A 27,972-nucleotide genomic window follows, 5' to 3' on the forward strand; every position below is an offset into this window, starting at 1 on the left:
TAAAATGGGTATTAATTTTTACGTTAGGTTGTTGAATCGTTTTTATTTCTATAATTAAAATGGTATCTTTTTTAACAAATATAACATTTTGTTATACAAGACGCAATTCATGTATCATGAAAGTTAAATTATTTATAAAATAAATATTTAAGGATTATCATTTACAAAATTGTATCAAATGTCAAAAAGATCGGATGTCATGAAATTAATGCGTTGTCGTCATCACATATATTTCTTACGGTAAGAATAATTAAATGTATTTTTATCAAAATATCATGCTAAGTGAAATCTCAAAGATATTTATAAAATGTATGTATCTCATATATATATATATATATATATATATATAACTTATTTATTATTATATGTGGAATGTCACTAAACTGACTGGCTTAAAACTGATCATTAAATATTCATATAAGGCGATTTTTGGCGTGACTCCGGTATAAGCAACCAAAGTGTACCAAACTGCACCAGTACCGATAGCATCTTTGGTATATGTACCAAACCGTACCAAACGATCGCCAAAAATCGCCTATAGGTACATTTTATAAACATATCTTTGGCGAGATGAGTTGATTTTGAATTACTATTCAACTATGATATATAATTTATATTAATCTATTTACATTTTGACGATGGTAACTACTTTAAAAATAACAATAAAACACGCTTGGCAATTACGTTCGTTCAGACGATAGCATCTTGCTAAAGCCAATTGTCTAATAAAGTTAAAACGATAGCACCGGGAAATTTCGTTCATAAAACTTAAAAAACGGTCTTTTTCGATTAACGTTTAATATAATTAAATTGTACATTATATTATTTTTATCTGTAAGGAACGATGTTATCAAAAGACATGCACGGTAGTGTCTCGCGCCAAGTGTGCGCGCGCAGCAAGTGTACACGCAGACCGTGTATCTATATGTGAACCGACGATATTACATTGATTTCATTTAAATGCTTCTATATTTTATCACATAAATCATTACTGCAATATCGATTTAACTAAAGTACACGATAATCTTTTAAACAATGTAGAAAGGTATCACTGAGGTATTTTACAATAATATGTGCGCAATCCTATAAGATATTTAAAAAAAACCCTTGTATAATAAAATAAAAAAATGAAACTGTGTTACACCTTAATAAATAATAAATAGGATTGCAATAGTCACAATGTTTTACATGTCTTGCAAATTGATTTATAGAATGTCTACAAAATTCGTATCACATGATTGATAACGAAGTTACTCGTTATGTCAAGATGAATAACGTGTGTTTAATTGTATGTCTGCGCAATGGTTTAATTTCTCAAGCTTTGTAAATAAGAGGCCCAGCCTATAAATTTGATATCCATTTATGTAAAATTTATATTGAATGTTTTCATTATCTCCTTTGTTCGTGGAGAATTGGATATTAGAAACTGTTAACGTTTATTCAAGGTTGATGTCATTTTTATATATTCAAATGTGAAAAACTCGACATACGGGTGAGAGTTCTAATTGGCGGCAACAGAAGGGTGCGCAGTAGTCTCTTTGCGATATTACTTCGCTAGATAATTTCGCAAGATTGCTTACTGTAATAATTACTTATTATGGGCGCGGTAATGAAAATTTAAACGTGCGATAATAAATTGCACCGTTTACCCAACTTATCAGACATAGCTTAATTCCATTAATATTGATATTACATTCTCTTTTACAACATAGATGTTGTCGCGGTATATGCAATGCAATTTGCAATATCAAGCCTATTCAACACATTGCATTAACATAGTTGCCTAAGCGTATCTCATTTGGCTAGCAACCATCTAACGACAGTTTTTGATTTATATTCTCGACTCTTAGCTTCATTTCCCTGAGAATATCTGCGGCAAGGTCGTCGACAGTTGTATATCGTACCTTAAAGAAATTAAATATATCTACAAGAAACTCGATCACTTGCTCCCTGAAGTAATGACAAGCGATACGTAGACTCTCTTCAGAACCCAAGAATCCCCAAATGAACATCGGCGAGACTTGTTCGGAGATGGAATAGAAGTGCGCCAAGAAGCCTTGCTCGTATTTCAGCATCCTTCTTTTGCCCGCGAGGAGGGACCAGAGCGCCGTTCCTATCGCCTTAGAACAATCGACAATTAAATGAATGTCGAGGATGATACGGTGGAAAATGAATATTCCTGTACGTACAGTTTCTCTAAAACTGGCGGACACCCATCTATTCTGGACTATAGCTCTGACGGGCGGCGGCGGTTTCTCCACGTCTTCAAACGCGTCTAAGAGTATGAAATCAATGAGCACGTCATAGAAGTTCATGCACTTGACACCTCGGGCGCTCAATTCCTCCTCCATGATACTATGATTGCGCGGCTCTTGTAGGAATTCCAGCATGCGCTCATAATACATCAAGTAATCCTTAGGATCCTGTAACAGCAATTTCTTCTTTCAATTTTTCGAGCAATTAATTTTCGACACTGTTATATTGTGCTTATTTAATAATCTTACCCTATCCGCGTACATAATTAAATCGCTAATGACTTGACGACCCACGTCCATTATATATGCCTTTGCCGTGGGTAAATTAAATAACTTCGTATAGGCTTGACGCAGGCAATACACCTTCGCTAAATATTCTACGTCCGATCCGCATTTTACAAGCTCCGTGTGTAGTCTCCTGTAACAATATATATGTGATATCGCATCCGTACATAAAAATACATGTTCGACAAACTAAATCAATTTACCTGCAAGGAATGCCTTTATCCTCGTACCGTTTAAGAGCGGCATGATAAAGTTTTTGCCTTTCGAAGTGTGGAAACAGTTCTGAGAATTCTTCGAATTCGCGCAGATCCGCAACCTGAAATAATTTTAATATCGTAAGCTAATTTCTTTCTTCTTCAGCATCGAGAGAATTGTCGGGAATAGGTTGTAGTTATAAAAATAGATGTGAAGTAGATATATTGTAAAGCAGTTGATCATTTTTCGAGAGTCACGGCGCATCATCGAATTGCGTCAACGTCCCACAGCCGCTTGACGCATCCGTTTAATCTCCCGCACGACACACGAACAGAGATTATATTTATATATATTCTGTCCCGCGCATATAACTCACCCCGTCACGTGCAGATTCGAACGATTCGGGCGACGATGCGGCGTCGGCTTTATCCCTGAAGCCAGATATCCGCGTCCCGATGTTCGAAGGTTTGTCAAGGCTCTCCTCGCTGTCGTTGCGGAATAAAACGGAGTGCTGCGGAAAAAAAGGTAGATAAGCGTAAATATGGAAAGCGAAAAGCAGAAGCTGCGTGGCATCGGGGGAAATGAACGACGGGTCGCAGCTTCCGCGGTGACGCATACGTCGGAGATCGCCGATATGTATCGCAATCCGAAAACTCGGATTGCTCGCGGAGAGAAAGTCGTGCACTTCCTATGCCATTAACGTTCCGCAACAATTCCCGGCGGCTGATGGCGTCAGGTCAAGTGACTCGTTGCGCTAATTACCCCCGGGGCGGCCGTCATTTAAATTGGATTAATTCCCGCATTTTTTTACCGGACCGGTGTAGAAGGACAATTGATGATGAATGCAACGGAATGGAATGGCATCGGGTGATTGTCCACCCGTCCGTTCGTCCGCTAAGTAAAGCCGAATGGACGGGCGGTGGTCTCTCCTCGGGTCGAGGAACCGAAATCTCGAGGTCACGCTGCCGGCGCGGGCGTGCCGAGTCGGCGGATCAATTTCGTGGCGTTTCCCGATCGGCCAGATCCAGAAACGGAGAAGGTCCGTAACGCGAGAGAGATACCGTACTTGATCGAGGAAGAGCAGTTCCGCGTGGCTCTGGATCTGGTAACCCATGTCGAGCAGCTCCTGCACGTCGTGGGTGAACGCCGCGTCGGCTTTCGACGGCAGTGCCAGGGCGTCGTTGCCGAGGGTCGAGCTGAACGCGGTGAGCGCGTCCTCCCAGCAATAAAGGGCCTTTTCCAGCGCCTCGAGTCCTGTCAACAAGAACGGCGTCAGTTTATCTCGGCGCGGGGAGAATGGGTCTCCTATATCGGAACAAAAATAAGCCGTAAACATAGCACTCTTTTCAGACGTAATAACGTAATCTGAGAATTTCAGGGGAAGATGTAAGCGGACGCGTTAAGTTTACAGCCTCAGCAGGAGGGGCAGAAAAAACGATAACGAGAATTAATGGCGTTATTGTCATTGACAGCGAAGCGCAAGAGTCCACTCGTCAAATCTAATCGTGATATATAAACGTAATTATATATATTACTTCATGGTGTACGTAAAGACATTGCATTAAGGTATATTATTAAGATATATATTATTTTAATACATATTCTCTCTTTCTGCCCGCAGGAATTCGAGCTCAGCTTCCAGCCAGCCGGAATGACACATACCTTTCCCCTCGTTTCGCGCGCAGGAAATTACGCTTTTTTTTTTCTAGAAAATCAACGAGTCCGGAATTAACGTCGAGCTGTACGCGCGGACGACTTAAGCGAGGAGCACACACTTCTGCACAACGCATAATGCGTAAGCATAAGAAAATTGATTGGTCTATTTCCTTATGCATATGTATATGGACCAATCAATTTCCTTAACGGTAAAAAAAGCGAGAAAAGGGAGAGCGTTGAGGACTGCTAAAACTACTACACTTGAGGACAGTTGAGGACTTCAGGGATTCGAATTCCGAGTCGGTGACGCCACTCTCCCTTTATTCAATCCTTCGTAAGTCGCCGGAGAACGTTCACCAATTTGCCACAACGGAAGTCCGACACGCCGCGTTAATTCAGGGGGCCGTCCACCCCCCCCCCCCCTCCCCTCCCGCCCTCCTCCGGCTAATGTCCCGAAGGCTGGTCCATCATCATTTTCAATCTGTGCCGTTTACCGTCACCGACAATTATATACAACACCGGCCGACGAAACTGGAACGGTATACCCGCAAGATCGATATCGTGACGATCTCGCGTGACAATTGACTCGTCTTCGAGACTCATTGCTTAAAGGCTTAAAACGATTGCCGATCAGTGGCGTAACGAATCCTCACGAGGGGATTATATTTGTTAAACTTGTACCGAGATAAGTATCGCCGCCTCGCGAGGGTGAAGAAATTATTAATGAGATAACAGTGACAGATTGATCGCGACGGATCTTTTCTTCCTCTCGAGTCGTTCCAGGTTTCAAAGAGCGTCAAATCCGCTTTGTAAGGTCAGAATTTCGTCTCGAATCTCCGGACGGACGGATGTAAGGCGGATTTGGGGCATCAAATTCGTTTCCATCGCGTGTCGTAGATATCAACTGTCGAACTAAATAAAAAATTGCTGGAGAGAGGAAGGACAGAAAGCTTGGCCGAAAAAAAAAACATTAGAGTGACTTCGATCGAACCTCGATTAACTTATACTATTTTATCAACGCGCGCGGAATGAATTGTTAATTTTTATCTTAATATATGTAGAAAAAAAGATTAGATAGCATAAGGACTAATAAACTGACAAATTACGTAGTTAGAGGCGTTGCTTTAAGTCGAATTCTTCAGTTCGGTTGAATTAATCAGCAATTAAGTTAATCGGAATTTGACTGAATTCGCTTGTAAATTATTTTAACTTATTGACGAATTCGTGGCTGAAATTCGCACCGAGGAGCTAATCGAATATTAATCAACGGCGCGGTTCGATCTTCGGAAATGAATCAAGTATCGATCGCTCGACAAGGGTCTTCGTCCGTACATACGACGACGCTTCGACGCTAATTTTCGTCCTCGACTTTAATTTCGAACGAGGGCATTTCGTGGGAAGGCGTGCATCTGTCCCTCGCGGCTCGCCCGTGTTCGCGAGAGAATGCACGACGTGCGAGACGCGTGCCCCGGTTTGTTTGCGCGGCACGCTCGCCGCCGGGCGACGTGAAGATCGCATTCCTGAAATTGAGTGAGGAAACGGAGAAGGCCAAAACACGGCAATGCGTGTTCCGTATTGCGCCACTTTGCCCCAATAATCTCGCCCGGCGTCTCGGGTGTTCCTCTCGAAACGAACAATTTTGTCTCCGCAGATCGCGTGCGGCCCTTTTGTCTCACACGTACAATTACTTAACAATATAAAACCAAAGTCAAACTAAAAAAAGTACATATTTTCTCATATGCAATTCTTTTCTTCGTATCTTATAATCACAGAGAAATGCGCGAGATGTATACGTGATCAAATCCTTCTCCTACATCTGTAATAACATTCTTCCTCCCTGCATCCCTGTGGGATTCATCTTCATTCCAGGTCAGGCCGTAACTCAAAAGGATAATCTATTTTCCAAGTATACGTGTGTGTTTGTGTTGCGGATCGTAACGGGGTTTAATCCTGTCCGGAGAAAACTTCGCCATCCCGAAAATGTTCCGTGTCCATCTGGGCGCCGAGTTTTCTCCCGAAAGGGTTAAAACCTATCGCGATCTCGCACCGGTGCCCGGTCATTACGCAACCCCCAGGACGACCCCGGAGGGGTCGCGAGACACGGAGGGATGCCCCCCGGAGAAACGCGGCAGTGCGACGCCGTTGCATACGTCCGGCGTCAATAATACCCCCGGAGTGACGTAATCGCCGGGTCGGCCGGTCATTGGAGGATGCGTCATCCAATGGTGAGGGGTCGATACGATACGACACGCGAGCGCGCGCGCGCGCGCGCGCGCCCGCACCGCTTGAAGCTCGCGCGCGTTTTGCGCCGAGTGAAAGCGATTAACTTCACTTCACTCGAATATATATCCGTATCGCGAATCGTCCCTCTCGTAGCGCTACGACTCGGGCCCTCGGGCGGTTACTTTTAGCGCAGAAAATACGGTGTTCGAGGTTTTTCCGTGGACCATGAGCTTGAAAAACGCAACGCGACTCGTCGGGGAACGACACGCGTTGCTAACGTTAAAACGTGGGCTAACGTTGCGCAGGGGTGGCTCCGCGGAATCCTCGAGGGGACAATCGTCGGAATTAAACATTACGGCTCGCGCGTCCCCACGAGCTGGACGTGGCGGGCGCGTCCCCCCAACTTTCGTTCCGTATCGAGATTAAACCACGATGGAGTAACTTCGTGAATTAAACAGACGTAATCCGTGATCGAGGGGCGGCAAACGCGATTGTAAAGAGGTAAATAAACAAATAGGAACATTGTAGTTGTGAAACATATGTTTCGTAGCTTTTCCGTCCTCTCGCGACGAAACGTTTTAAATTTTCCAGGAAAAATGTCATCTCATCTCGCGATTTTTCTCCTTCTTCCCAGATTCGAACGAGAGGCCGTCGGAGTTTTGATCTCGCGTCGAATCGCCAGCCCGAACGGGAGACGGAGGGACCAATGGGAGCGCGAGGAAGACGGCGGCACGCGCGTCCAACGGCTGCGCGACGAGGACGGACGACGCGACGACGCGAAGTCAGGTGGGAGAGGAGGGGGGGGGCGCTCCGTGTTTCGCGCGCTGGCGTCAGTTACTCGGCTACGTTCAGCGCGTCATTCGTTCGCCGCTGATCGCGCAGCGCGCTCGCAAGTCGCAGCGATATTTCCGCACGTAACACACACGGCCGTTGACACGCGGAAGAGCTTTTGCCCGCCCGATCGAACGAGTAACAGAGGATCGTCGTCCCGTGCTCGTACCATGATCGTCGTCGCGAGACCGTAGTCCGCGACGAAGTAAAGCGAGAGAGAGAGAGAGAGAGAGAGAGAGAGAGAGATCTCTCGACACAGTGTTTTCCGGCGATATTACCCACGCGCGTTGTTATTTGGATTAAAGTAGAGTACCGACGAGCGAACACACCGAAGACAGAATCACGGTGAGTATAGAAGAGTCCTTGAGCCATTTTCTCCGAAGATCCTGTGTTTCGCCCCCGAAAAACTATAACCGCGACGAATGACTCGTTTTTTTCGGGTCACCCCAAAGATGAGGGAAAATTCTGACCTGGCCACGTATCTGTTCGATGTTACACATGTAGGATAATTCCGTGCAACGCAATTTCGTTACAATGAGCGCCATTTAAAGATTCAACAACGGTGTCGTGTAGTTCCTTGTCGGAAGGATTTGCCTTTCCCTTCGACCTGCCGGCGTTCTTTCTGGCGTCGGCCAGTTCAGGCCTTTTTGCCTGAAATCGTCCTCTCTTTTTCTATTTGTAAATACCGTGACACTTTTTGTTTCGAGAACTGTCTCGAAGCAGAAAGCAGGCTCTTGCGAAGAGGTACATATACGAATCTTTTCTTCTCAATTCCCTTCCCTTTTCGTCATTCGGAATGACGAAGGGGAAGGGGGCTGGGGTTTAAAAAAAAATATCGATGTTTGATATATTTGCTGGCGGACGTTACGCATCGACGACTCACTTCAGGCTGGTGCACTCTCGGATGACGCAGGAGAGGCGATATCTTTTAAGCAACACAGAATTCTCGGTATTCCGCAATAACGACGGAGCGTTCCTTCGACCCTTCGCGGATGGAGACGACCACTCGAGATAGATCAATAGAATCGATTGCGACCGCGCTAACCCCCGAGGAAAAGAAAATGGGTGGGATCGCATTGTTTCCTTCCCCCTTCCCCGCGAGGGAGGAGGGGAAACGCATCCATCGTGAGAGAGATCGGGGATTCGCGAACAATACGACCAGCCGCGGGCAACACCTGGGCGTACCTTGTTTATTGCGCAACAATTCACAACAAACAAAAATCGAGTGCACGAGAAGCGCGCGCGCGCGCGCGAGAGATCCCGAGATGGAAAGAGACGAGAACGGAAATCGAATGTCAGAATGAGAAATTTTCAATTCAAGATTTTATTCTCTCTCTCTCTCTCTCTCTCTCTCTCCCCCTTTCCCCGTCCCTCGAGTTCGTCGTGGATATTTGTCTATAAAGCCGCGTCGAGGATTCGCGGACGCGTTGGATAGCACGCGGGCCTCCTCTAGCCGCTGGATTTAGGCTCTCGCTTCTATGGGGGTCAAGTTCAGGGGTCGATAGCTCGGCCGGTGGTGGTTCCCGGCCGGTGTTACCCTCGAATAAAAGTGAACGCCGCCGCCGCCGCCGCCACCACCGCTGCGGCACGTAAAGTGCAAGCGGCAACGACGGCGGGCGGCTGATAGCCGGCCGCCACAACGCCAGATAGCCGGCAGATCGATGGAGGTGCCTGGTGAACTTGGAAATTCCCCTAGCACACGCGCACTTCCTCGTCGCTCTCTTTCCCTCCCTCTCTCTTTCTCCGTATGTGTGTTTCTCTCTCTTCCTTTCCCGTTCACGCCGCGCCGCCACGGTGCACGAGGATAACGCACGCTCGAGTAAGCGCGTACACGGCCGATTAAGAAACGGGTTATCTTGGACTTGCGAAGTGTTTGCCCGTTCGTGCGCGGCGCGGGATGATTCACAGTCGCCTCGAGGCGTTACGTGCAGGGTGTCCCTGGAGAAGGGACGTCTCCCTCGCGAGAAATTCGCGACCGGGTCGCGATAAGCTTCAACGGGAGCGAGGATCTCGTCCGAGATGACCGAGAGAGACTGTAATTGATCTCCTCCTCGGTTCACGATTCTCAGTTCACGATCTGTTCTCGAGGATGAGAGAAAGAGAGAGAGAGAGAGAGAGAGAGAGAGAGAGAGATCGGGGTCTCGTCCGAGACGATCGAAGATCATTCCTCCGATTAGTCCGATCATCAACTTTTCCTCCGCACACTTCCATCGCGCGCGACACGCAATTTTATCAATCAACTCCAATCTCCTTCGGGAACGATATCCAAGGATAACCGGTCCCCCCTCTCGCTCCTTTTTTTTTCTCCCGACTTGCTTTCTGTATTGCATGAAGGAGGACGTTTCCCGTCGCGTGACCAGAGGTCGTGATACACACGGGGATTAATATATACCGTGGAGTTGCCGCGATAACAACTGGCGATTGCGAAATTCCTAATATTATTATATTAGAGCCAATTCATATCGTAATAGTGACGCACGCGGTATTCCAATTCGTACCGTATGTATGTAACACGTAACGGATACGCGCTGAAGTAACCGTGCGCTCTTCCAAGGCGAAACGAGTCTCGCGCGACGTTTCGCAATATCAGCGATATGTCACGTCCCGATATTTTCCGGAAAAAAAAAAGAGAACGGGACGCGCCCAGGAGAAGCGGCAGAAAAACGCGCCGCTGGATTTAACACTTCGCGCGACGTACCCGCGATCGTTAAGACCGGATTAATCTGTCCGTGTTTCTTTCGCGGAAATTTCTTTCGCCGTATATAATTTCGTTCCTCCGGCGGCGGCGGCTCGTGATTGACGTCTCGCACAGGAATTGCCGAGATTCTAACTGCCGGACAGTTACGTCACGTTGCGTTACCGAGGCCTTTTTCCACCGATAATATAATCAGACACCTAGTTCTCTGTTATTCCAGCCTCGATTCGTCGACTTCCCTTTCCTTCCTCTTCTCTAATTAGAAACTTTGTCCCGTGCACTCGCTCGGGGTTTGTTGTTGAGAAGTTCACGTTGTCTTCGCGCCTAAAGAATCTTCGTCTGAAGCAAATTATTTATTTTCTTTTTTTTTTTCCAAGTACGCCGCGTCACGATTGCAGACATGATAGCGCGCTCGTTAGAATGACGGATGTGTTACGCGGTGCAATTACGCGAGCATGCTTTCAATGTAATTAATCGTAGGTAACCGAGCAGGGTGTAACCCGATTTTCAAGCCGAACGTGTACGGGGAACTCGCTCGCGCGTAAATGCGCTACTATACCTTCTCGCGAGCGTACCTATGCACGAAATATGATTTGCGATGTAACGAGTGACCCCGATTTACCCGTTTGATTTTCACTTCCACGAATCTCTCCTGTCGAAACCTGTGCGCGTAACGGCGGTTACACGCGTTACGTTATATTACATTAAATACCCAGGCGCTTCGTTAAATTGCGCGCGTAAATGAATATTGATAATGCACCGTGTTCCACATTAAAAGGGGTTGGGGGGGAGCGGAGAGGGAGGAATATTAAATTTCCCACAATCATAATACAATAATTACCTCCGCGACCGCATTCGTGGTCAGGAGGATGTTACGCAATCCCGAGCGAGGGTAGGACTCTTTTTTTTTTCTCACGGAAGGTGATCCTTGGGGACTCGGTACGCCTCGAGCTTCTCCTTCGAGTTTTCCTTGGAATTCTCGGCGCCGCGCCGTCGACACCGATTATTATCGACGTTTCTCGCGCTCTCGAATCTCGCGATATAATTAACACAATTAAGCGTGATTAAGTTACGGTCGCTACAATCGATAATCGTCGTTCGGATTCTTCGCGCCTACTCTCTTCTCTCTTTTCCCGTTCGCGCCGAAAATACACCGCGGAAGGGAAACTTTTCTCTCTTATCTTAAAGTTAAAGGGACGGCAGCCGCAGGTGCCGTCGTCTCACGAGAGGCACGCGAAAACTTTCTCGCCCAACGACGCGTCGATGGATGCAAATTGCCGGCGTAACGACTAACGAGATACGCGATCACGTTGGATATTAGGTAATGGTTGGTGGTGCCCGCCCCCGGTCGGAGGCTGCCTCTCTCGGTGCCCCTGATGAGGCTAATAAAAGTGACATCGTTACACGCCCCGGCCCGGCAGCGCGGCGCAACGAGCCTTTAACCTACACCGACGACCGTTCGTTCTGATTTTCATAATCTGGCTCACATCGTCGCACGCTGCTACTGCTGCTACTTCTGCCGCCTCTGCGCCTCATCTTCTCTCCTCATCTCTCGTCTCTTTCGCGTCACGCTGTGCCCTCCCGTCCCTTTTCCTCCTCCACCGAGTTGACCAAGTACGCAGGACATGCAGGAATCTTTTCTTTTTATTCCATTAGACCGCCGCCGGGTAATCTAGATACCTCCATCTAGGAGGATATTAATATGCCCAGCATCCTTGGTACGACGCAGAGTCCGCGGGCGGTTCGTGTATTCTCTTCATTTAGCGGCGCATTCAATGTCGAGCACACAGTACCGTGGCGTGTTTGCGCGAGTTTTACATCCGATAAAAATAAACGTCACGTTTGACATCGCAGTACGGTACCGAGACGAAAATCAATCGGCCGCGTTTAATTTAATCCGTTATTATTTTTAGTGACTCCCCTCTTTCCGACTCGTTAACGATTACTCCGCTACTGCGTTGTAACTTACTTCGCCGAGTCTCATCGCTTCTTCGTATTATACTACTATATTATTTTTCTGCTGTATATATGTATTTTTATTTACGTATAGTACTTGTAAACGCCGTTCGCACTGGTCTTAGTTCCTCGGCAAGGATGTACGCCGGAACATAAATAAACACCATCAATTCATTCGTAATAAAGGCCTACGTGATCGTGGAGCCGAGGAGGATAAAATCGTATACCGCGGCGTAAGCCACCTCTCTCTCCCTTGCTTACCCAGGACTTCGGCTTCGTTGTAAAGTAGAACGATGGAGGTCACACCGCACTACGAAAGCCACGTCATCGGCCGCGAGAGAGAAGCTCCTTGGGCCTTCGGTATACTCCGACGAAGAGACTTCGGCGTGGTACAAACGCGCGATCGTCCTTTTTGGAGTACGCCCCCTCGTCTCGGCTCCTTTTACTCGTGCCTTTATCCCGAGTCGGGTAACGGTCGCGGAAAACAGTAATAATTAATTCTCTTTCTATCTCTCTCTGGCCGCGCTTTTTCCGACCGACAGAGACTATTACGGATCGAAATAAACACGGTTAAATAAAACGGACGGATCGTCTTCTTGTTTGTGATGATCCCTCGCGTGAGCGCGGTGCGCCGGATCGGTTAATTAAATTCTCTCGCCAAAGAGAAACTCAACTAGCGAGGCGATCGGTTTCCACTGACGGAATGCGGTGTTTATTTGTCCGATGAAATGCGGAGTCGGCTGTTTAGTTAAACGCGCCGCTCGGGTACCTGATTTTCCCACACGCATCGTACATAGATAGGCCTTATCTATCCCCGCGGATAGAGATAGGAGGAGAGCAACTGGGCAATAAAGGGAGAAGGATGTTCCGCGACAATGAAGCAATCAGCGGTAATATCGTGACGATCACAGAGAGAGAAAGAGAGAGAGAGAGAGAGAGAGAGAGAGAGAGACTTGGACAGGAGAATCGCAGTTAAGTTTCCGATGCGACGCGATGTCGCCGGGGGCAATCGAGCGACGGAAATGACTAACAATGGCGATGTAGAGACGGTCTCTGGTCGCATAGGTGCCCTTGACAGTGACAGATTGCGCGCGCGGGGTACGGATTACGGAAGACGGGGGAGTTTTATTTTCCGCCCCCGTCTTGCGCCGATCTTGCAGAGGCGGGTGACTTCTCCGACGTGGTAACGGTGCCTTTTGCGCTACGTCAACGCACCTAACGTGTCGTATCGATACCGGTTGTTAATTAGCCTCTTTAACCCTTTGCTTCCTCGCGACCTGCTGCGCCGAGAGAACGAGGAAGGGGAGGACGATAGTCTCGAGTCTGTGTTCTCCCGAGACCCGGAATTAATCTTCGACTGTTCAACTGAAGATCCTCCGGGCCGTTGCTCTACAATACAGATAGAGAGAGAGAGAACACAGGAGATGTTGCCCGCTCTCGAGGTCAATGCGAAACGTTATCGATTTACCGTTCGGTCTGGCGCGCGATGGCCTTCGAGCGTGGAAACTGGTGAGAAAACTCATCGAGCGTATTAATTTGCAATCGGTTGGAAGGAGGAAGAGAGAGAGAGGAAGAGGAGACGTGCGTCGCTAATTATAATACCGAGATCTAATCTCAGAGAGGGTTCCACGGTCAATTAAATCGCTAGCGTTTTACGTTTCGCGCGATTTTTATTCGTGGGCATACGTTAGAAAGCACACGGTTCCGTATGCATGGAGAGAGATCCTCGCGGTCGATTTTCCTTCGTCGGCTTCTTCGGCGCGATTTGAAGTGCACGGTCAACACGAATCCGGCCGGCCGACCGGCAAGAGAAGGTAAATACCCGCAGGGCGAGATGACGTAAGACGATAAGAGCTGACGTTACGTTTTTTCTTGGTGGTAACCGGAACCGGAGGGCTTATATTTCGCTTGGCCACTCGAAATATTCCCGTTGCTTTCGACGACGCGAGAAAATGCGTAAGCGAGAACTCGTTTACTTCAAGGAGACGCGCAAAGTTTTCTTCAAGTGTAATTTTCCCTCAAGTCCCTGCTTGAAATGAAAAGTATTTGATATAAAAACAAAATGAAAAAATAAACGAGTCTGAAATTTTTGAAACTAGGAAAAGAATCTTTTCTCGACGAGAAAGACTTGCTGTGTCAGTTGTCAAAGGCAGGGGAAACATTTCAGACGAGATACTCCGCGCTAAAAGGAAGCGAGCGTCGCCTCTACGTGTCAAAGCCATGCAGCGCTCCGTTAATATCCGTTCCTCTTCGGTGAAAGTAGATTTTCAAGGGTCCATCGTGGTCCAGAATATACCATGACGCAACAATGTTGACGCAACATCCGAGAGGGATATCCTCCCGCGACGCATTACCACCTTCCGCGTTCTCCTCCTCTTTTCGCGCCGCACACTTTTCATCACGCCGCACTTGAGCCGAGTCACCTAGCAAGAGAGAACAAGCTTTTGTTCCATTGTGCGCGCTCGCGAGAGCGATTCTCGCGAAAGAGGGAAGGGTGTACCGAGACGGGCGACAATGCGTTTGCTTTGCGGGCGGCGTCTCGGCTTTGTGAAGAATCTGTTTCTTTGTTGTCGTTGTCGCCGTGGTCGAGACACGTGTTATAAGATTTCTCTCTTCCATGTCTCTTTCTCGCCCACCTCTTCTCACACGTGTCCAGGAAGAGACGGCGGAATCGTCAAAAAGCGAGCCCACGGCCGACTGCATCAGGTTCCGCTGCAACGACGACGGCGGGGGTGTTATCATGGTAACGCTGTTCGCTGATAGCGTGTAGCGTGGCGAAAATCGATATTCCCCCTCATTTCGTATTCCGTGTGGCAAGGGCATGTGCCCTATCTGTTCTCCCCCTTCCCCCCTCCCGTTACGCGAACGTGTCCCGCAGTTAGGCCGCGCGTGATCGGCAATCCCGCAGTATCGGAAGTATCCGAGGACGTCGTTTTACCGCATCTCGCGGCCCATTTACATTTCTCTCGATCGGTTCCGGGACTGATCCTTTTCCGAAGACAAAGCCTCATGCAACGAGAAAGATGCACTGTTAAATTCGTAGTGTCAAATTGTACTCAATTCGAGTCATTTTTAACGATTCCTACAGGTCGCCACTGCTCCTACTCAATATGTTAATTTAACTAAAGCAATGTTAATTTAACTAAATCAATGGAGTTAAAAAACTATTTTGTGTTAAAATAATAAATTGCGACACACATGGCAAGGTAGTGGTTTAAATACTATTCTTTAATATTTAATAGAATATATCTGTTCCACCTGATTTGACCTGTTTTTGCATAGGGAAGAATTCTTCCGCCTTTCCGGTCGTACTGCCGACTCGGGGCCGCGCCCTGCGTTTTCCTGCAACGGCGAAGATAAAAGTAACGCGGAGATTTGTCGCTGGATCTCGGTGCCTCGGGAACAGGCGCAAAAGTACACGCGGTAACGGTGCGCGACTTTTCGAGAGGAAATGACTGGTGGCCATTGGATCCATTTCAGATACTCTGTGCGCGCGGATACTTTCTCTTAAATTGCGCCGGCGATATTAGCGTGCCGTCGTAACTCATTGTGAAAGTCAATTATCTAATTTCGTCGGGGATAATCTCGCCTGCACCGTTTCTCCGATGAATATTAAAGCGCGCGCGCGCGCCGCGCTAAGTCGGCGTGTTTATTTCGACGTTGACCGTTCACCGACCGGGTCGCGCAAAAACCATTAGCAAATTTAAACGTCCGGGCCGTTGTTGTTATGCCGGGTTACCTCTATTCCTGGATTCGCGAATGATCGATGGGAAATCGGGGTCGCCGCTTCCCTCCTCCCTGCTTCCGCTGACGGTCAACCGCATTACGTGTAACCGATCGATCCGAGCTACGTGGGAATTCATTCCGGAAAAATCTTCTGTCGCGTGTCAGCGAGACACTGACGAAAATCAAGCCCCTTTCCTCCCAGATTCGGTAACGTTAGCTCGCGGGACTAATTAACATTTAAAAAGTACCGTTCTTGCTTTCTCTTCAATCTTATTCATTTTTTTTTCACCCGTCGCGTGCTCACGGACCATTCGCGATCGGAATCAAAGCTGTCGACCCTTCGCGAGTAACAGCTGGAAAAATCAACGTGGTGAACGCACCCACAAGCCGACGTTATCCCGGACGATCAGTCTGAGAGATCGCGTCCGCGGGTTTGGGGATTTAAAGCCCGAGTTTTCACTGTCGTGCCGTTCTCGCCAAAGTGCGTGACCGGCGGCATATTGGTCCCAATTAAGAGTACGCAAACGTTCGTCAAGGTCGCACTCCAAAAGTCGCCTCCGTGCAGTTAAGGCCAGTGGGTCATCGGCGCATCAAACGTGTAACCGCGCGAAATGTAACGAGTGGCCTCTCGTGCGTTGCAGACGAAAGACATCCTTTAACGCGCCACGGCTACGTCTCGTGAGCTTCGACGCTCTTTGCCGGCTTTGATACGCTCGATACTCGATACGTTTGTCGCCGCGAGAAAACGTATACGAGTATATACCGGCGCCGTAATCTCTTCTTCGCTGCTTTGCGCAGAGGAGCCGATATCGCGCGCTGAATATCAATTTTGACGACCGCAGTCTCGGCCGGCCTCTCCCTCTATATAATCACGATGCCAACGATCACGGGGAACGTGAGATTGATCCTCTTTCAATTCGCACACGGGCTACCACTCGACTCTTCGGTATATTTTGATTTGCCATTATCGTCGATTCGAGTTGAGGGAGCTTTACGGAAACCGACGTCTATACTTTTACAATTTTATTTCGATTTGTCTGCTTTCCAAAAACGCTTAGGATCGTTCGAAGAAAGGGAAAAGGAGAGAATCCGAAAACCGGGAGTAAACGGGAAGCGATCGTTTCATTTTGATACAAGTGTTCGATTGTAAATACGAGACGTTTCGACCAGAGACCGATCTCCGATACCGAGTCTCTTGAATTACATCATTCATGCGAACGGCAAGGTTGCAGCGCGAGCGTGAAGAACGATCCGCGTATTATGACTCCGCGTGCCCACGCAATGATTTTTATCACCAGCGAGAAAAGAAACGAATGTCTGTACGTAACATAAATAATATCCCGCGCCGTCGCGAGTGTTCCCCGGGTGTTTCGCGACTGGAAACGAGATCCTCGCGCCGGGTATCATCGACGAAACGTTGCGTACGCGCCGAGTTTTGACCTTCAATCTCGATCATTGCGACACGCGAGATATATAGCGCTGCCTGAGAAAATAGACCGGTTAAAAAGTTGATGTTTAAATGATGGACCGCGCCCATGCGGCGAGCAATTTGCAGTTGCGTAACTTTCGTTGAAAAACGATTCTGAAATTCTGGTATCCGCGCGTCTCATCACGGATCGACAACAATAACGAGAAAATCGCGCACGTTGATCTGCGTGTGGAAAAAAAAGACTATATTTGTGGTATCAGCAAGTATTGATACAAAATATTTAAGTTGATATCTAATTGTTTATTTAATTGATAGCCAATTTAATGAACTGTGCTAGTTATTACTTATTTAATGAATTGTGTTCACTTGCTCCATTTGATTGACATTTACGTGAAGTTCCTTTATTCATTTTGGCGATTAAGCTTTATTGATATTCGGAACTGCGCTGAGACCGACGAAAAACTTCTGTCCTGCTATGTCGCGAGGGCATTATTATGTTTCCGGTGTTGCGAGCTATCCGGGAGGTACTTGAAAATATGAAATTACACGTGCGTACATATCTGTTCTCGGGGAATCGCGTTACACATGTTGCAACCGAAACCAGGCTTGACCTTTCGTTCTCGCAGCTTTTTAACGGCGATCTGGATTCACGAGTCGCCTACAGCTTTCCGACGAATTCACGGCGCAAATCCGTAAGGATGTCGACAATGGAGAGAAAGAGCGAAGGATAAAGGAAAAAGATGAGCGTTCCGTGAGAGAATTTCAAGTTCTGACACGTGTTTACGATTCCACGGCGCCGCTTTAAACCGGTTACACGTTACTCCGCGGTTAATTTACTGACAAGCTCTGACAAGCCGACAACGAGAAGCGGCCTTAGCCGCTCTGGGCTAGACCGACTTTTAAACGGCAATAAATCCTCCGCGTGCGCTCCTCGTCATTGCGCGGATGAGAACTCGAGCGCGCGTGTCACGAAGTCAATGTCGCGCGCGCGACGGCAGGCCGTAACTCGCACCTTGTCGTAAAACGTCGAAGGCTTCAGCTGGCTTCAGCCTTCAATGCCGAGAGAATCGTGTCTCGATCGTCGAGGATCGGCAGCGAAGAAAAAAAAAAGAGGAGAGCGGATTTAACGCGGAGCGTTGGAACCCGCGCGCGGCTAACGGGACTCCTTGTACGCCGCGTGCACGTAACGCAAAGCGAGATTACACCTGCCTGTTGATTAGCGAAACCGGTGTCGGCGTCAATCTCGGGCTTGACGAGAACACGACCGCGGAAAGGGAAAATTGATCGCGTTCCTTTTTACTTCTCCGCGCTGCTGTCACGTTCTCACGTGTTTTCATTGAGGATCTTTCCCCGACGACGCGACAGGACGACCGAAAGCGGCGGTGTCTCGCGACACGTTTTTCGCTCGGCCGATGGACGTGTCTCGTTCACGCAGATTCCGTTCCGTCGTAAATCGCGCGTGCAGGCGCCGTTCGGTATTCACCGCTTTTCAAATCGAAATTGAGCAGTCAACCGCCTCCAGAACTCACTCAACCGGTGCCCTCGGAATTCGCGATGCGTCCCTTTTTAGACCCGTGAACGGGACGGAACGCGCGAAATCCTTTGTGTGCGGAAATTCCATTCGGGTCACGGACCGTGCTCGGTACGAATTGATTTCTTACGAATACGAACGTTTGCATTAAAGGATCTTTTTTTTTGTGTTACTCGATCTTTCGCGAACACGCGGACACGTTCGCCCGATTCCACGCGACGAAGAGCATTACGCGAAGGAAGAGAAAAAAAAATACGCGAGACTGAAAAAAATATATATATATAAAAACCGGACTCGGACAATTGTGTGGGTCGCGCTGAAAGGGTTATCAGCAGCGTCGTATCTTTCTGACAATTGGAGCGATGCCATCGCGACAATAATGCGCCGACAATGACGGTTTCCGCGGAACCGTGAACAACCGTGGAGCGGAAACGTTTTGTCAGTGGCGAGCCCCACGATTGGCCGCCGCGCCGCTGCGCAAAATCATTCGCGAGAGGATACTCCATAAACGCATATAATCGTCTCTCTTGTCGGCTTAATACGCTGACGTGCGGTCTCGATATATACCAAGCGTGGAAAATTAATTGCAGGATGGAACGACGGGAAAGAAGTACAAGTTCGAGATTACCGGCTGAATATATTATCCAACTGTTTAAATAATTCCAGCCGCGTAATTCTCCCGAGGACGATAAAATGAGATTGGTTGCTCTGAGGTACAAGCTACTTCCTACGTCGTTAACGTTTCCTTTTTCCTGCCGCCACTTGACACCGTTGTCGGAATCAGACTGGCGTATCAATTATCACTCCCACTCCCTACCGTTGTTGGTCCTAGTTCTCTCCGGTAAACCGTTCCATTGAATCCTCTATCCATTACGATATCACGAGCGTTACTACGGTATCGCGGACAGCGTTGCGCTAGGTCACGCACGTTTCCACTGCGAAATTCCAACCAAGTCCGATATTATTTAATACGTGTACATGTATAAAGTCTCCGTCAATCGCGCTGCCTCCCACGTTCGCTATTGATTAATGAAAAGTCCGGCCGACGACGTATCGGACTTTGCTTTCTCCAAATTTAGAATTCAATCGTTAGAGGAACCGGTTTTTACTTCTCAATAGCGATTGCGAGGAGGATCGTTTGTCGGGGAAAACGAAGATTTCATGTCGTCATTGTGTCGCCTTTTATCTCAAATCCAGCCTTCTCTTTCGTGCAATTCTATTAATAAATATTTAAAGCCACTTCAGGCCTCCCGCCCACGGACTCTCCGAGAGAAGAACAGATTCTCTCCCTTTCCGTCGGGTGGCTTTCCAGTGGCGGAAGCCGAGTGGTGTGAAACGAGCGTATTATCGTGCAAACGGATACGCCACGGAACCGTTACGGTTACTTGAAGCCGATATGCTCGGTGCGCGAGAAGCTAGCCGGTTCCGAGTCGGCACGAGCTCCAGCCGGAGTCATCGTCGCCGTAAAAGTCGCACGATGAGAAGAGAGACCGCCTGGAATTACCACTTGCGCGGCCGTTATATCGATTACAGGCTGAGCGAGCAATTATGCAACTTGTCATTGCCTTTGTAAACACACGCCAATCGACGGCTCATTCGCCGCTGCCTTTGACTTCCGTTCGCGTCTCGAATCCCGAATGATACGATCGCGACTCGCGGAACTTCGTTCATTGTGACGTTGAATTTAATAGGGATTCTCCGAGACTTTCAACTCGTTCCTACCTACGTTCATTTCTTGGGACTATTACATTTTCGCAAGATGTATTTTATCGATCTCCGAAGGAAGGTCCGAGGATTATAGACTCTCTTTCTCTATCTTTCCCGGGTGTTAGAGCTCGCGGGGGTTTTCCTTTTCGCTCGCTGCCGGACCAACCGAAGCGAAAACACCGAGGCAAGAGCAAAACCGAGTCGAGGTCCAGTTATACCTGGGGAGAGGGGGCCCGCGTTGAAGACACGCTCGGCATAGTAAGCGGAAACGTAATCACAAAGCCCAGAGGGGCGGCCAGCTTCTCTCGCCTGCGAGAGCAGAGTTAGCGCAGAATAGGTAGCGCGAAGCTATGCGCACGCTTCGTGCCTCTTGCCGGTTTTTTTCTTTCTTTTTGCTGCCGATCGTGACGCGATTAGATAGGAGGGAAGCGTGCCCCCTCGTTGCGTGTTAATCGCCGGAAAATCGCGCGCATTTTTTGCATAGCTCGACCGCGCCGTCGACCTCCGGCAGAAAAATGGGGAAGCCAGAAGGGGAGAAAGTGGCGCTGAACCCTTTACATTCTTTATAATGAGGTGGCAGCGAGATGGTTCTTCAAAACGATCGTGGTTGGCGAACTATATTATTAGAATCGCTAAAAACTTCTAGATAACTCGATCTGCGAATCGACTGTATTAGACTGTGCTGAGGACAAGAGACGAAGTCTTTAGTATCGGCTTATTCGAAATAAGACTGGACCGCAAGAAGTTGCGCGGAACTTCATTACTCGTTGCTGCACGCATTACCAGAATGCATGCATTTCCTCATCCCAGAAGATAAGGCTGAAAAGTTAACTCGCTCGTCTCACTCGCGTTTTGTATTTCGTTTGCAGATGCTTCGACAGAACTACCTCGCCCTAGGAGTGCTCGGCTGCGTCTTCCTGCTGTCGACGACTACCGCGGACAACAGTGTGCACATACTGTCGAAGTACGGCCACCAACCGCTCACCTCGACCACGCTCAAGTGGCTACCGGTAGCGCATTACAATCCGAGCGAATCGAAGGAAATAGTCATCGGTGGCGTCGAAAACCTACCGGATGGTGAAGGTGCGACGATACTCCCGGATTGTTACAACACACGAAACCGAGTCCGGACCGGGAGGAATGAGTAGTTTGCTTTCGACAAGTGTCGCCGTGTTGATAGCACCGTTCGCATTCACTGAAGCAAATTGTTCACTTGTGTTTATTCGCGCTCGCTGAATTCGCCTTGGTCCGGCTGAATTTAACTTACGTGTACCATTAATTAATTGTGCAACGCGATATTACGTCAGAGTTGTCACGCTTGTTTACACTTCATTCAGAAACAAAGACGCTCGGGGACGCGCAAAATCTAGATGCGAATTGGTAGCGATTGTATCCTCGCGCGGCATTACCGTTAGCGTCATAGTCTCTATTTCTCGTCGCACGAGATAAAAACGTTAAATCCTAAGAATTAGATACAGTGATTAATAATCGATTATCTCCGGATTTATTGCAGACGAAAACTACGCCAATCAAGCGGAGAAGCTGGAGGCGAGGAGGCCGGCGCTCTACGTGTGTCGTGCGATACATAGTGGCGTATGGGTGGCCGGCACGCAGAAGGAAAAGGAGAAGGTCTGCACGGTGACGATACACGGCGTCGTGCAGTCCTACGAGAAGTATGAGCTGTTGGAGAACGTCGATGGGGCGGCGCGGATTTCGTGGGTCTCCTGGGATAGGTTTAAGCAGCCTCATCTGGGCGCGGTATACGTCGACAAGATGCTGGTGGCCCGGCACGAGGTTGCCAAGGACAGGAAGAAGTCGCGGTACACCCACTACATCGGCACGCTCAGCTCGGTCGAGAACTTCGGCACCATCGTCTACGTGAACGAGGTGGGTACACCGAAATCGCGATTTCTATCATGTCTCCTGGAATTGGAAAAGAGACAAAAGTGCGTTGGCATCTTCCCGTTTGATTTCCATCTTGGCAAAAGTTCAAAGATATTGTCAGTATCAGAGACCAAGATTCCAACAAGTTGAACCGCGGAAGGGCGAATGAGCAAGTACGGAAAAAATTTCTTGTTCAGAGCGAGTTGCCAGCACGATAAGGATTAATAAATAGGAATATCGTATTAAATTTAACTTGTCGATCTTGAGAATTTTTTTTTTTTTCAAAGTCATTAAGTTCATGGCAGATATACGTTAACGTAACGCGTTAATGTAACAGCGTAATTGAGTTGCCGGCGGCGAACGGCGTGTGAGACTCTGTTCTCTTTCACAGAACGGCAAGGAGGAGTCCACGAAGTCAGGTGAGTTGCTGGTGGAAACCGAGCCGATCCGTTACGAGCTGAGCGCCGTTAAACTCAACTGGCCTAAGAAGCGCGATATTAAGCGCGTACCTCGCGTACTCAACGAGGCGACGATCATCAACCGCGGAGCGGAACCGGCGAACCTGGCGGAGGCCTGTGTATACAGGTACAAATACTCGGTCTACTGGGGCCGCAGGCACGCCATCCTGAACGGCCTGAACACCACGATCACGCTTATCAACGGCACATCCTTGCCGAACATAACGTGGGGTACGCGCGACGACGAGAATCGCACGGAGGCTTACAAGTGAGTATCGTTTTAAACTGTCATCCGAGCGACGAGGTTGAGCAGTAGGTATGCAAATTTAGAGCTTTTCTTTACGAGTATCCAGAGATAAAATATCCTATTTATATTCTAAAAGATCGCAAAAGAGTACGCGTAGAACGAGGGCAAGCTGACGTTTAAGTTCTGTTTTTGACGGGGCGTTACGAGAGAAATTGCCAATTTAGATGAATCCTATCCTACCTATCTCCCCTTCTAGCTTCGCTTCTATAATGATTACGAACATTGTAATGATGAAGCGTAAAGCTTCCCTCATCGCTTTTGCAGCGATTTACGGTGCGAATTGGCGATACGGGGTGTTCAATGAATCATAAGTCGGACAGGGGTGTTAAGGTTTGCAACGATTCAGTCCGTAATCTCATCTCGTATCTCTATAATTAGATATAATTAGAGTTCAGGTTTATTCCGCGACATAACCGTGTGTCTCTCTCTCTCTCTCTCGCTCGCTCTCTCTCTAGTTAGCCCCCCGGGGCACTTCATCGCTTCCTGTGCATCATTGAAGCTCGCGCGCGGCGGAGATGAGCCTGGAGTGCACTTTGCGCGACTTCGTACCACCCTTCCCGCCCGGTGTGCCCCAGAATACTCCGTCGCGCTTCAGCTTAAGTGATGCTTCAACGCAACACAATTACGATCGTGCATCGGACTCGCGTTCCAGTTGCAGTAGTCCAGTGCTAAGTTAACGCACTCGATCCCCGAAGTAATCCTTGGTAATCCGAGACGTGTCCTTGCATAAATTATAAATATGTATCTCTCTTGAATAACGAAGCTAAATTACCAATTGAATTTTTTGATAGGTGCAAAATAGTGCGACTCGTTATTTCGCCACGATGTTATTGAGAGAGGAGATATATACGCGATTGATATTATAGGGACCGATTTCTCTAGATTGAGCCGACGTGTTTGTTACAGCGTGCTGGTCTATCTGGAGCCTGGCACAGGCGTGAACGTGACTCTAAAGGCGAACTACACGGACATGGAGGTACCATACACTGCGACTTTGATCTCGCATTACGAGGACGGAGCGACGACGTCGCGCGTGATCAGCGGCACTCGGCAGGAGGAAACGTTATTCGACATCATGCCGGAATTTGGGCCAGTCTACTTCCTGAGCAATTTCAGTCTGGTGCCGACCACCGTACCACCGCCTACCACGACCACCGAGCTACCGACCACGACGACGTTGATGACGACGACAACGACGACGGCGACGACAGCGAAGCAGCCGCAGGAGACGAACCGGGCGACGCATCGGCACCGAACGGACGACGCGTCGGACATGGTGAACCACGACGAGAACCTGATCCTACCGCCGAAGAAGACGGACATGTCGACGGGCATGCAGAGCGACGACGGCGGTCCGCAGTCGCTCAAGGACAAGGTGGGATTGCACTCCGGTGCCACGTCCGTCGCGCTCCAATCGAGCCTGTTGACGCTCGTCGTCCCGCCGCTATTGCTTCTGATACTCCACAGAATCACGTGAAGGCCCGATCGCGCGTTTGCCGTCGCCGCCGCCACTACCGCCTCTAAACGTTAATTCCTAATTCCCGCAATAGTAATATAAAATAATATAATCCAGTAGACGACACAGTAAACGAGAACGGAAAAAGGATTGAAAAAGGCAAAAAAGAATTACACAGGAAAAAAGAACAAAAAAAATATATACTACATATACGCGGAAAGAAAATTGCTGTAATTTCGTACGTAGCGATTGTCGCGCGAATGACCTCTTTATTTGAACACACGTACATACACGCATCGCTGAATCGCGGTGCTGATATATGCTTGCCTTTAAAAAGAAACTCGAGATATTTAATATATGATATATCTATATTATTATATACATTTACACATGTTCACATCCACACATACACACACACATGCGTCTTAGGGTAGCAGAAGAGAGAACGAGAGAAAAGTATCTTCGCGAACAATGGAGCTAGTCTCACGACGATGAGTCAAGTACAAGAGCGAGATCGCAACGACCGATATGCAGGTGGATTAACCTAGCCGCGAAACGTTCACCCGTTATACTGTTCAAGAACTGACCGCATAACATTCCGTCTTTTTCTAATCCCGCTGTGAATCGACTTTTCCAGCTATAACGTATATCTTATGCCTTCGCAAAGCGTAACTTTTAAATCCTTTAGGGAGATCAATCGCTTCAAGACGGCACATTCTTTTCTTTTTAGAGCGATTGAAGAGAAAGACAGAGAGCTTGTAAATGTCGCGAATAACGTCTTGGACGAGTATAGTAGCGTATACGTCGAGTCGGGAGGCGAATAGAAGTTAAGCAATGGAGAAAAAAAAGACAGAGCAAGATATGCGAGTTAATTCAGCTATGATATATTTTTGAGAATGCCGTATAATTTTAGAAGATTGTAAAATTTATAAGGATAGCAAATAAGAAAGAGAAAAGTGTAGGGATAATAAATAAAGTGTAGGGATGGATGGGTACGTTCTTCTTTGCGATACTGATTCTCGATTAAGTTCCAAAGCTATTATAGCGAAACGACAAACGTAATGTTTGTGATAATGTTAAGTGACAACGATATTCATGATCGCGTTGAGTAGAAAATCTGCAAAATATTTGTTGATATGCGTATCTTTCTCTTAGTTTTAAGTTTTCGACAAACAATTCGTATGTACCCATCTGTCGCTAGTGCGTAAAGTGATAGGATTTGCAGGTTTCTTAGAGTACTGTTGAAGAAGATTGTAACGATATGGAAGGGAAACTATTGGTATATATAATATAAATATCTGAATAATCCATTAATAAAGAAGAGAATAGAATATTTTGGTACGCGTGCGAAGTATAGAATTATTGAGTTTGACACGTTTCGTGGAAAGATTTTTTGTTCACTCGATTCAGGTGACGAGGACGGTCATTTTTCATACGAGGTTGCGTTGTCAGCGTTTTTACCGAAGAAGTATCCACATATATGTATATAATATGTATTTCTATGATCTTGATAGTTGTAATATTGTGTAGTAAGCTTATTTATATATAACATGATTTATAGATATTTTCTCTATCGATAGTAGCGTCACACACAAGTACAATTCTTATATTTTACTATTAACCGATGATGAAAATCCGTAGGATTAGCGCGAAAATCGTTTATTTCGGACTAAAGCGGATGTGTCACTAAGGACGTTTATCAACGTAAGCCTAATCACGCCTGTTGTGATATTCAATGAAAAAGAAAGAAAAGAAAGCATCATGGTGAGCAATTCGTCGATTGCGAGAGAAAGCAATAATTCGTTGCGAGATCGAAAGACTTGCGAGAAAGCGAGAAAAAAGGCGACGATATAGAAAACGAACGCAAATAAAATTTGTGGTATATACCTATTATATTCGATATTCTGAATAAACTGACGAAACAAACGCGACGTAACGAGTGGCGGCGCGATTTTAGCGTAAAGCTCGATGGAGAAAGAAGCTGTACGTTCATACGATCCGAGATCATAGATGAACGGTTAATTTCTTGATATTTCACCCTGTACGCCGTAGGTAGACGTAAATGAACCCTGAAGAAACTAGTTATCAAACCTCGGCGAAGCCAAGAACCGTTCTAAAAGTTATCTACTCTCGGATGTATTATTTGTGAATAATGCTGCTGTATTGTACATTATCATGTAAATATAAATGCTATGTACATACAAAAAGTTCCCGGCGACGTTGCCCATCTCCCAGACTCGCGAGTAAGTAGATAACAAGATCAAGAATACGAAACATTATATACATTTTTATTTATAAAAATCAAGATTATTCCACAAGAGATGTAATTAAAATGTATCAGTTAAAAGATACTAAGAGCACGGTGTGGCCGACAAAATCTAAAATTTTTACGTTGTCAAGGTATATTATCCTAAATTTTTGTTTCAAAATTAAAAAGTTCATGAGGATACAGATATGCAAGATGAACTTGGTAACAGGATTATGTACCTTAGCTATGTTTTCTTTTACATATAAGATACACATGTCTGAGTTATTAATGATAAATTTCATCAAAGACTTACCAAGGACACCGTACTGCTGTGGAGTAAGTCTTTCATCGTTGTCTGGACCACCTGGCACAGAGGAGATGAGTGACGCACGATCACTAATGTGACTTCTAGTGCTGGCTTCGCTTCTTCTCGCCCAGGACGCTTGCGACAATACATCTAGACATTCGATGTAACACAAAGGGCGTATTATTTTGCTTTGTCATATAATCGTTAATAGATTTAAATCTATTCAAGTTTTATATCGCATTTAAACTTCACAATTAGATTGTTTTGTGTAACGCGACAGTACGTAACAACGGTATTACCAAAATTAGCGTTCTTGACGTTTCCTAATCTTGTTTTGTAGTCTCTGTAATGCCTTTTGGAAGGTGGGATAGGATGTCTCCGTCGTCTCTTCAAAAACTGTGCCAATCCTCCCAATAATATTGAACCGCCGGTGAAACAGATGATGAAAATCTAAAAGAAACATTCGCAATTAACGGATCCGTACTCGCGCGAAGCAAGTCTGAATTACAACAGTAACATCCCCGCGCGATTGTTACACGGCCCTGCAACTTTTTTTGCATTATTATGTAATGATCAAGCGCAAATAGTGAAAGTATTTATTCTAACCTTAAAGAGGCCGCCGAGATTTCGCTCTTACCTTTTGCGTGCGAGATAAGTGTATCGCCGGTAACGAGACCATGTAACGCTGGTATAACGTGCCGAAGAAATGCCGCACGTTGAAAAGAGACATTGTCATTCACTTTGTTATAAACAATATTAACCAAAATTCACGCGTGCTGCCGAGCCGCGAGTTTCTCTCGCGTGAAAACCGCCATCTGCACTC

The 27,972-nt window shown here is 47.1% G+C and overlaps 2 protein-coding genes across 4 annotated transcripts; one reads left to right on the plus strand and one right to left on the minus strand.

Moving 5' to 3' along the window:
• Positions 1-27: 27 nt before the first annotated feature.
• Miga (mitoguardin) lies at positions 28-27,956 on the minus strand. 2 transcript variants are annotated; one of them, XM_071706031.1, is made up of 10 exons: positions 27,787-27,956; positions 27,449-27,599; positions 27,156-27,299; positions 15,355-15,438; positions 3,802-3,989; positions 3,112-3,246; positions 2,744-2,856; positions 2,505-2,673; positions 2,190-2,423; positions 28-2,120 (listed from the first exon to the last, which is right to left on the minus strand). In XM_071706031.1, exons 1-10 carry the CDS (start codon positions 27,883-27,885, stop codon positions 1,803-1,805), a joined length of 1,635 nt encoding a protein of 544 aa, XP_071562132.1. In that variant the 5' UTR covers positions 27,886-27,956; the 3' UTR covers positions 28-1,802. The 2 variants fall into 2 exon arrangements, with proteins under 2 accessions (XP_071562132.1, XP_071562133.1); XM_071706032.1 differs by lacking the exon at positions 15,355-15,438.
• Positions 6,974-26,801, plus strand: LOC139772369 (beta-pore-forming protein unzipped). 2 transcript variants are annotated; one of them, XM_071706034.1, is made up of 6 exons: positions 6,974-7,115; positions 7,249-7,400; positions 21,359-21,572; positions 22,003-22,376; positions 22,765-23,099; positions 24,045-26,801. In XM_071706034.1, the coding sequence occupies exons 3-6, from the start codon at positions 21,359-21,361 to the stop codon at positions 24,613-24,615; spliced, it is 1,494 nt and encodes a 497-aa protein (XP_071562135.1). In that variant the 5' UTR covers positions 6,974-7,115; positions 7,249-7,400; the 3' UTR covers positions 24,616-26,801. The 2 variants fall into 2 exon arrangements, with proteins under 2 accessions (XP_071562135.1, XP_071562134.1); XM_071706033.1 differs by lacking the exons at positions 6,974-7,115; positions 7,249-7,400 and adding an exon at positions 7,448-7,790.
• Positions 27,957-27,972: the final 16 nt, after the last annotated feature.

Source organism: Temnothorax nylanderi, unplaced genomic scaffold, assembly GCF_030848795.1.
Source record: "Temnothorax nylanderi isolate EJ_2023f unplaced genomic scaffold, tnyl_v1.0 TNYL_tig0048_pilon, whole genome shotgun sequence".
NCBI lineage: Eukaryota > Metazoa > Arthropoda > Insecta > Hymenoptera > Formicidae > Temnothorax > Temnothorax nylanderi.

Coding starts and splice junctions, on each gene's coding strand:
- LOC139772369 (XM_071706034.1), top strand. CDS start 21,359: ATGCTTCGACAGAACTACCTCGCCCTAGGAGTGCTCGGCTGCGTCTTC. Junction 21,573..22,002: donor AAACCTACCGGATGGTGAAG/GTGCGACGATAC, acceptor GATTTATTGCAG/ACGAAAACTACGCCAATCAA. Junction 22,377..22,764: donor CCATCGTCTACGTGAACGAG/GTGGGTACACCG, acceptor TCTCTTTCACAG/AACGGCAAGGAGGAGTCCAC.
- Miga (XM_071706031.1), bottom strand. CDS start 27,885: ATGACAATGTCTCTTTTCAACGTGCGGCATTTCTTCGGCACGTTATAC. Junction 2,674..2,743: donor GATAAAGGCATTCCTTGCAG/GTAAATTGATTT, acceptor ATATTGTTACAG/GAGACTACACACGGAGCTTG. Junction 2,121..2,189: donor CCGCCAGTTTTAGAGAAACT/GTACGTACAGGA, acceptor GATTGTTCTAAG/GCGATAGGAACGGCGCTCTG.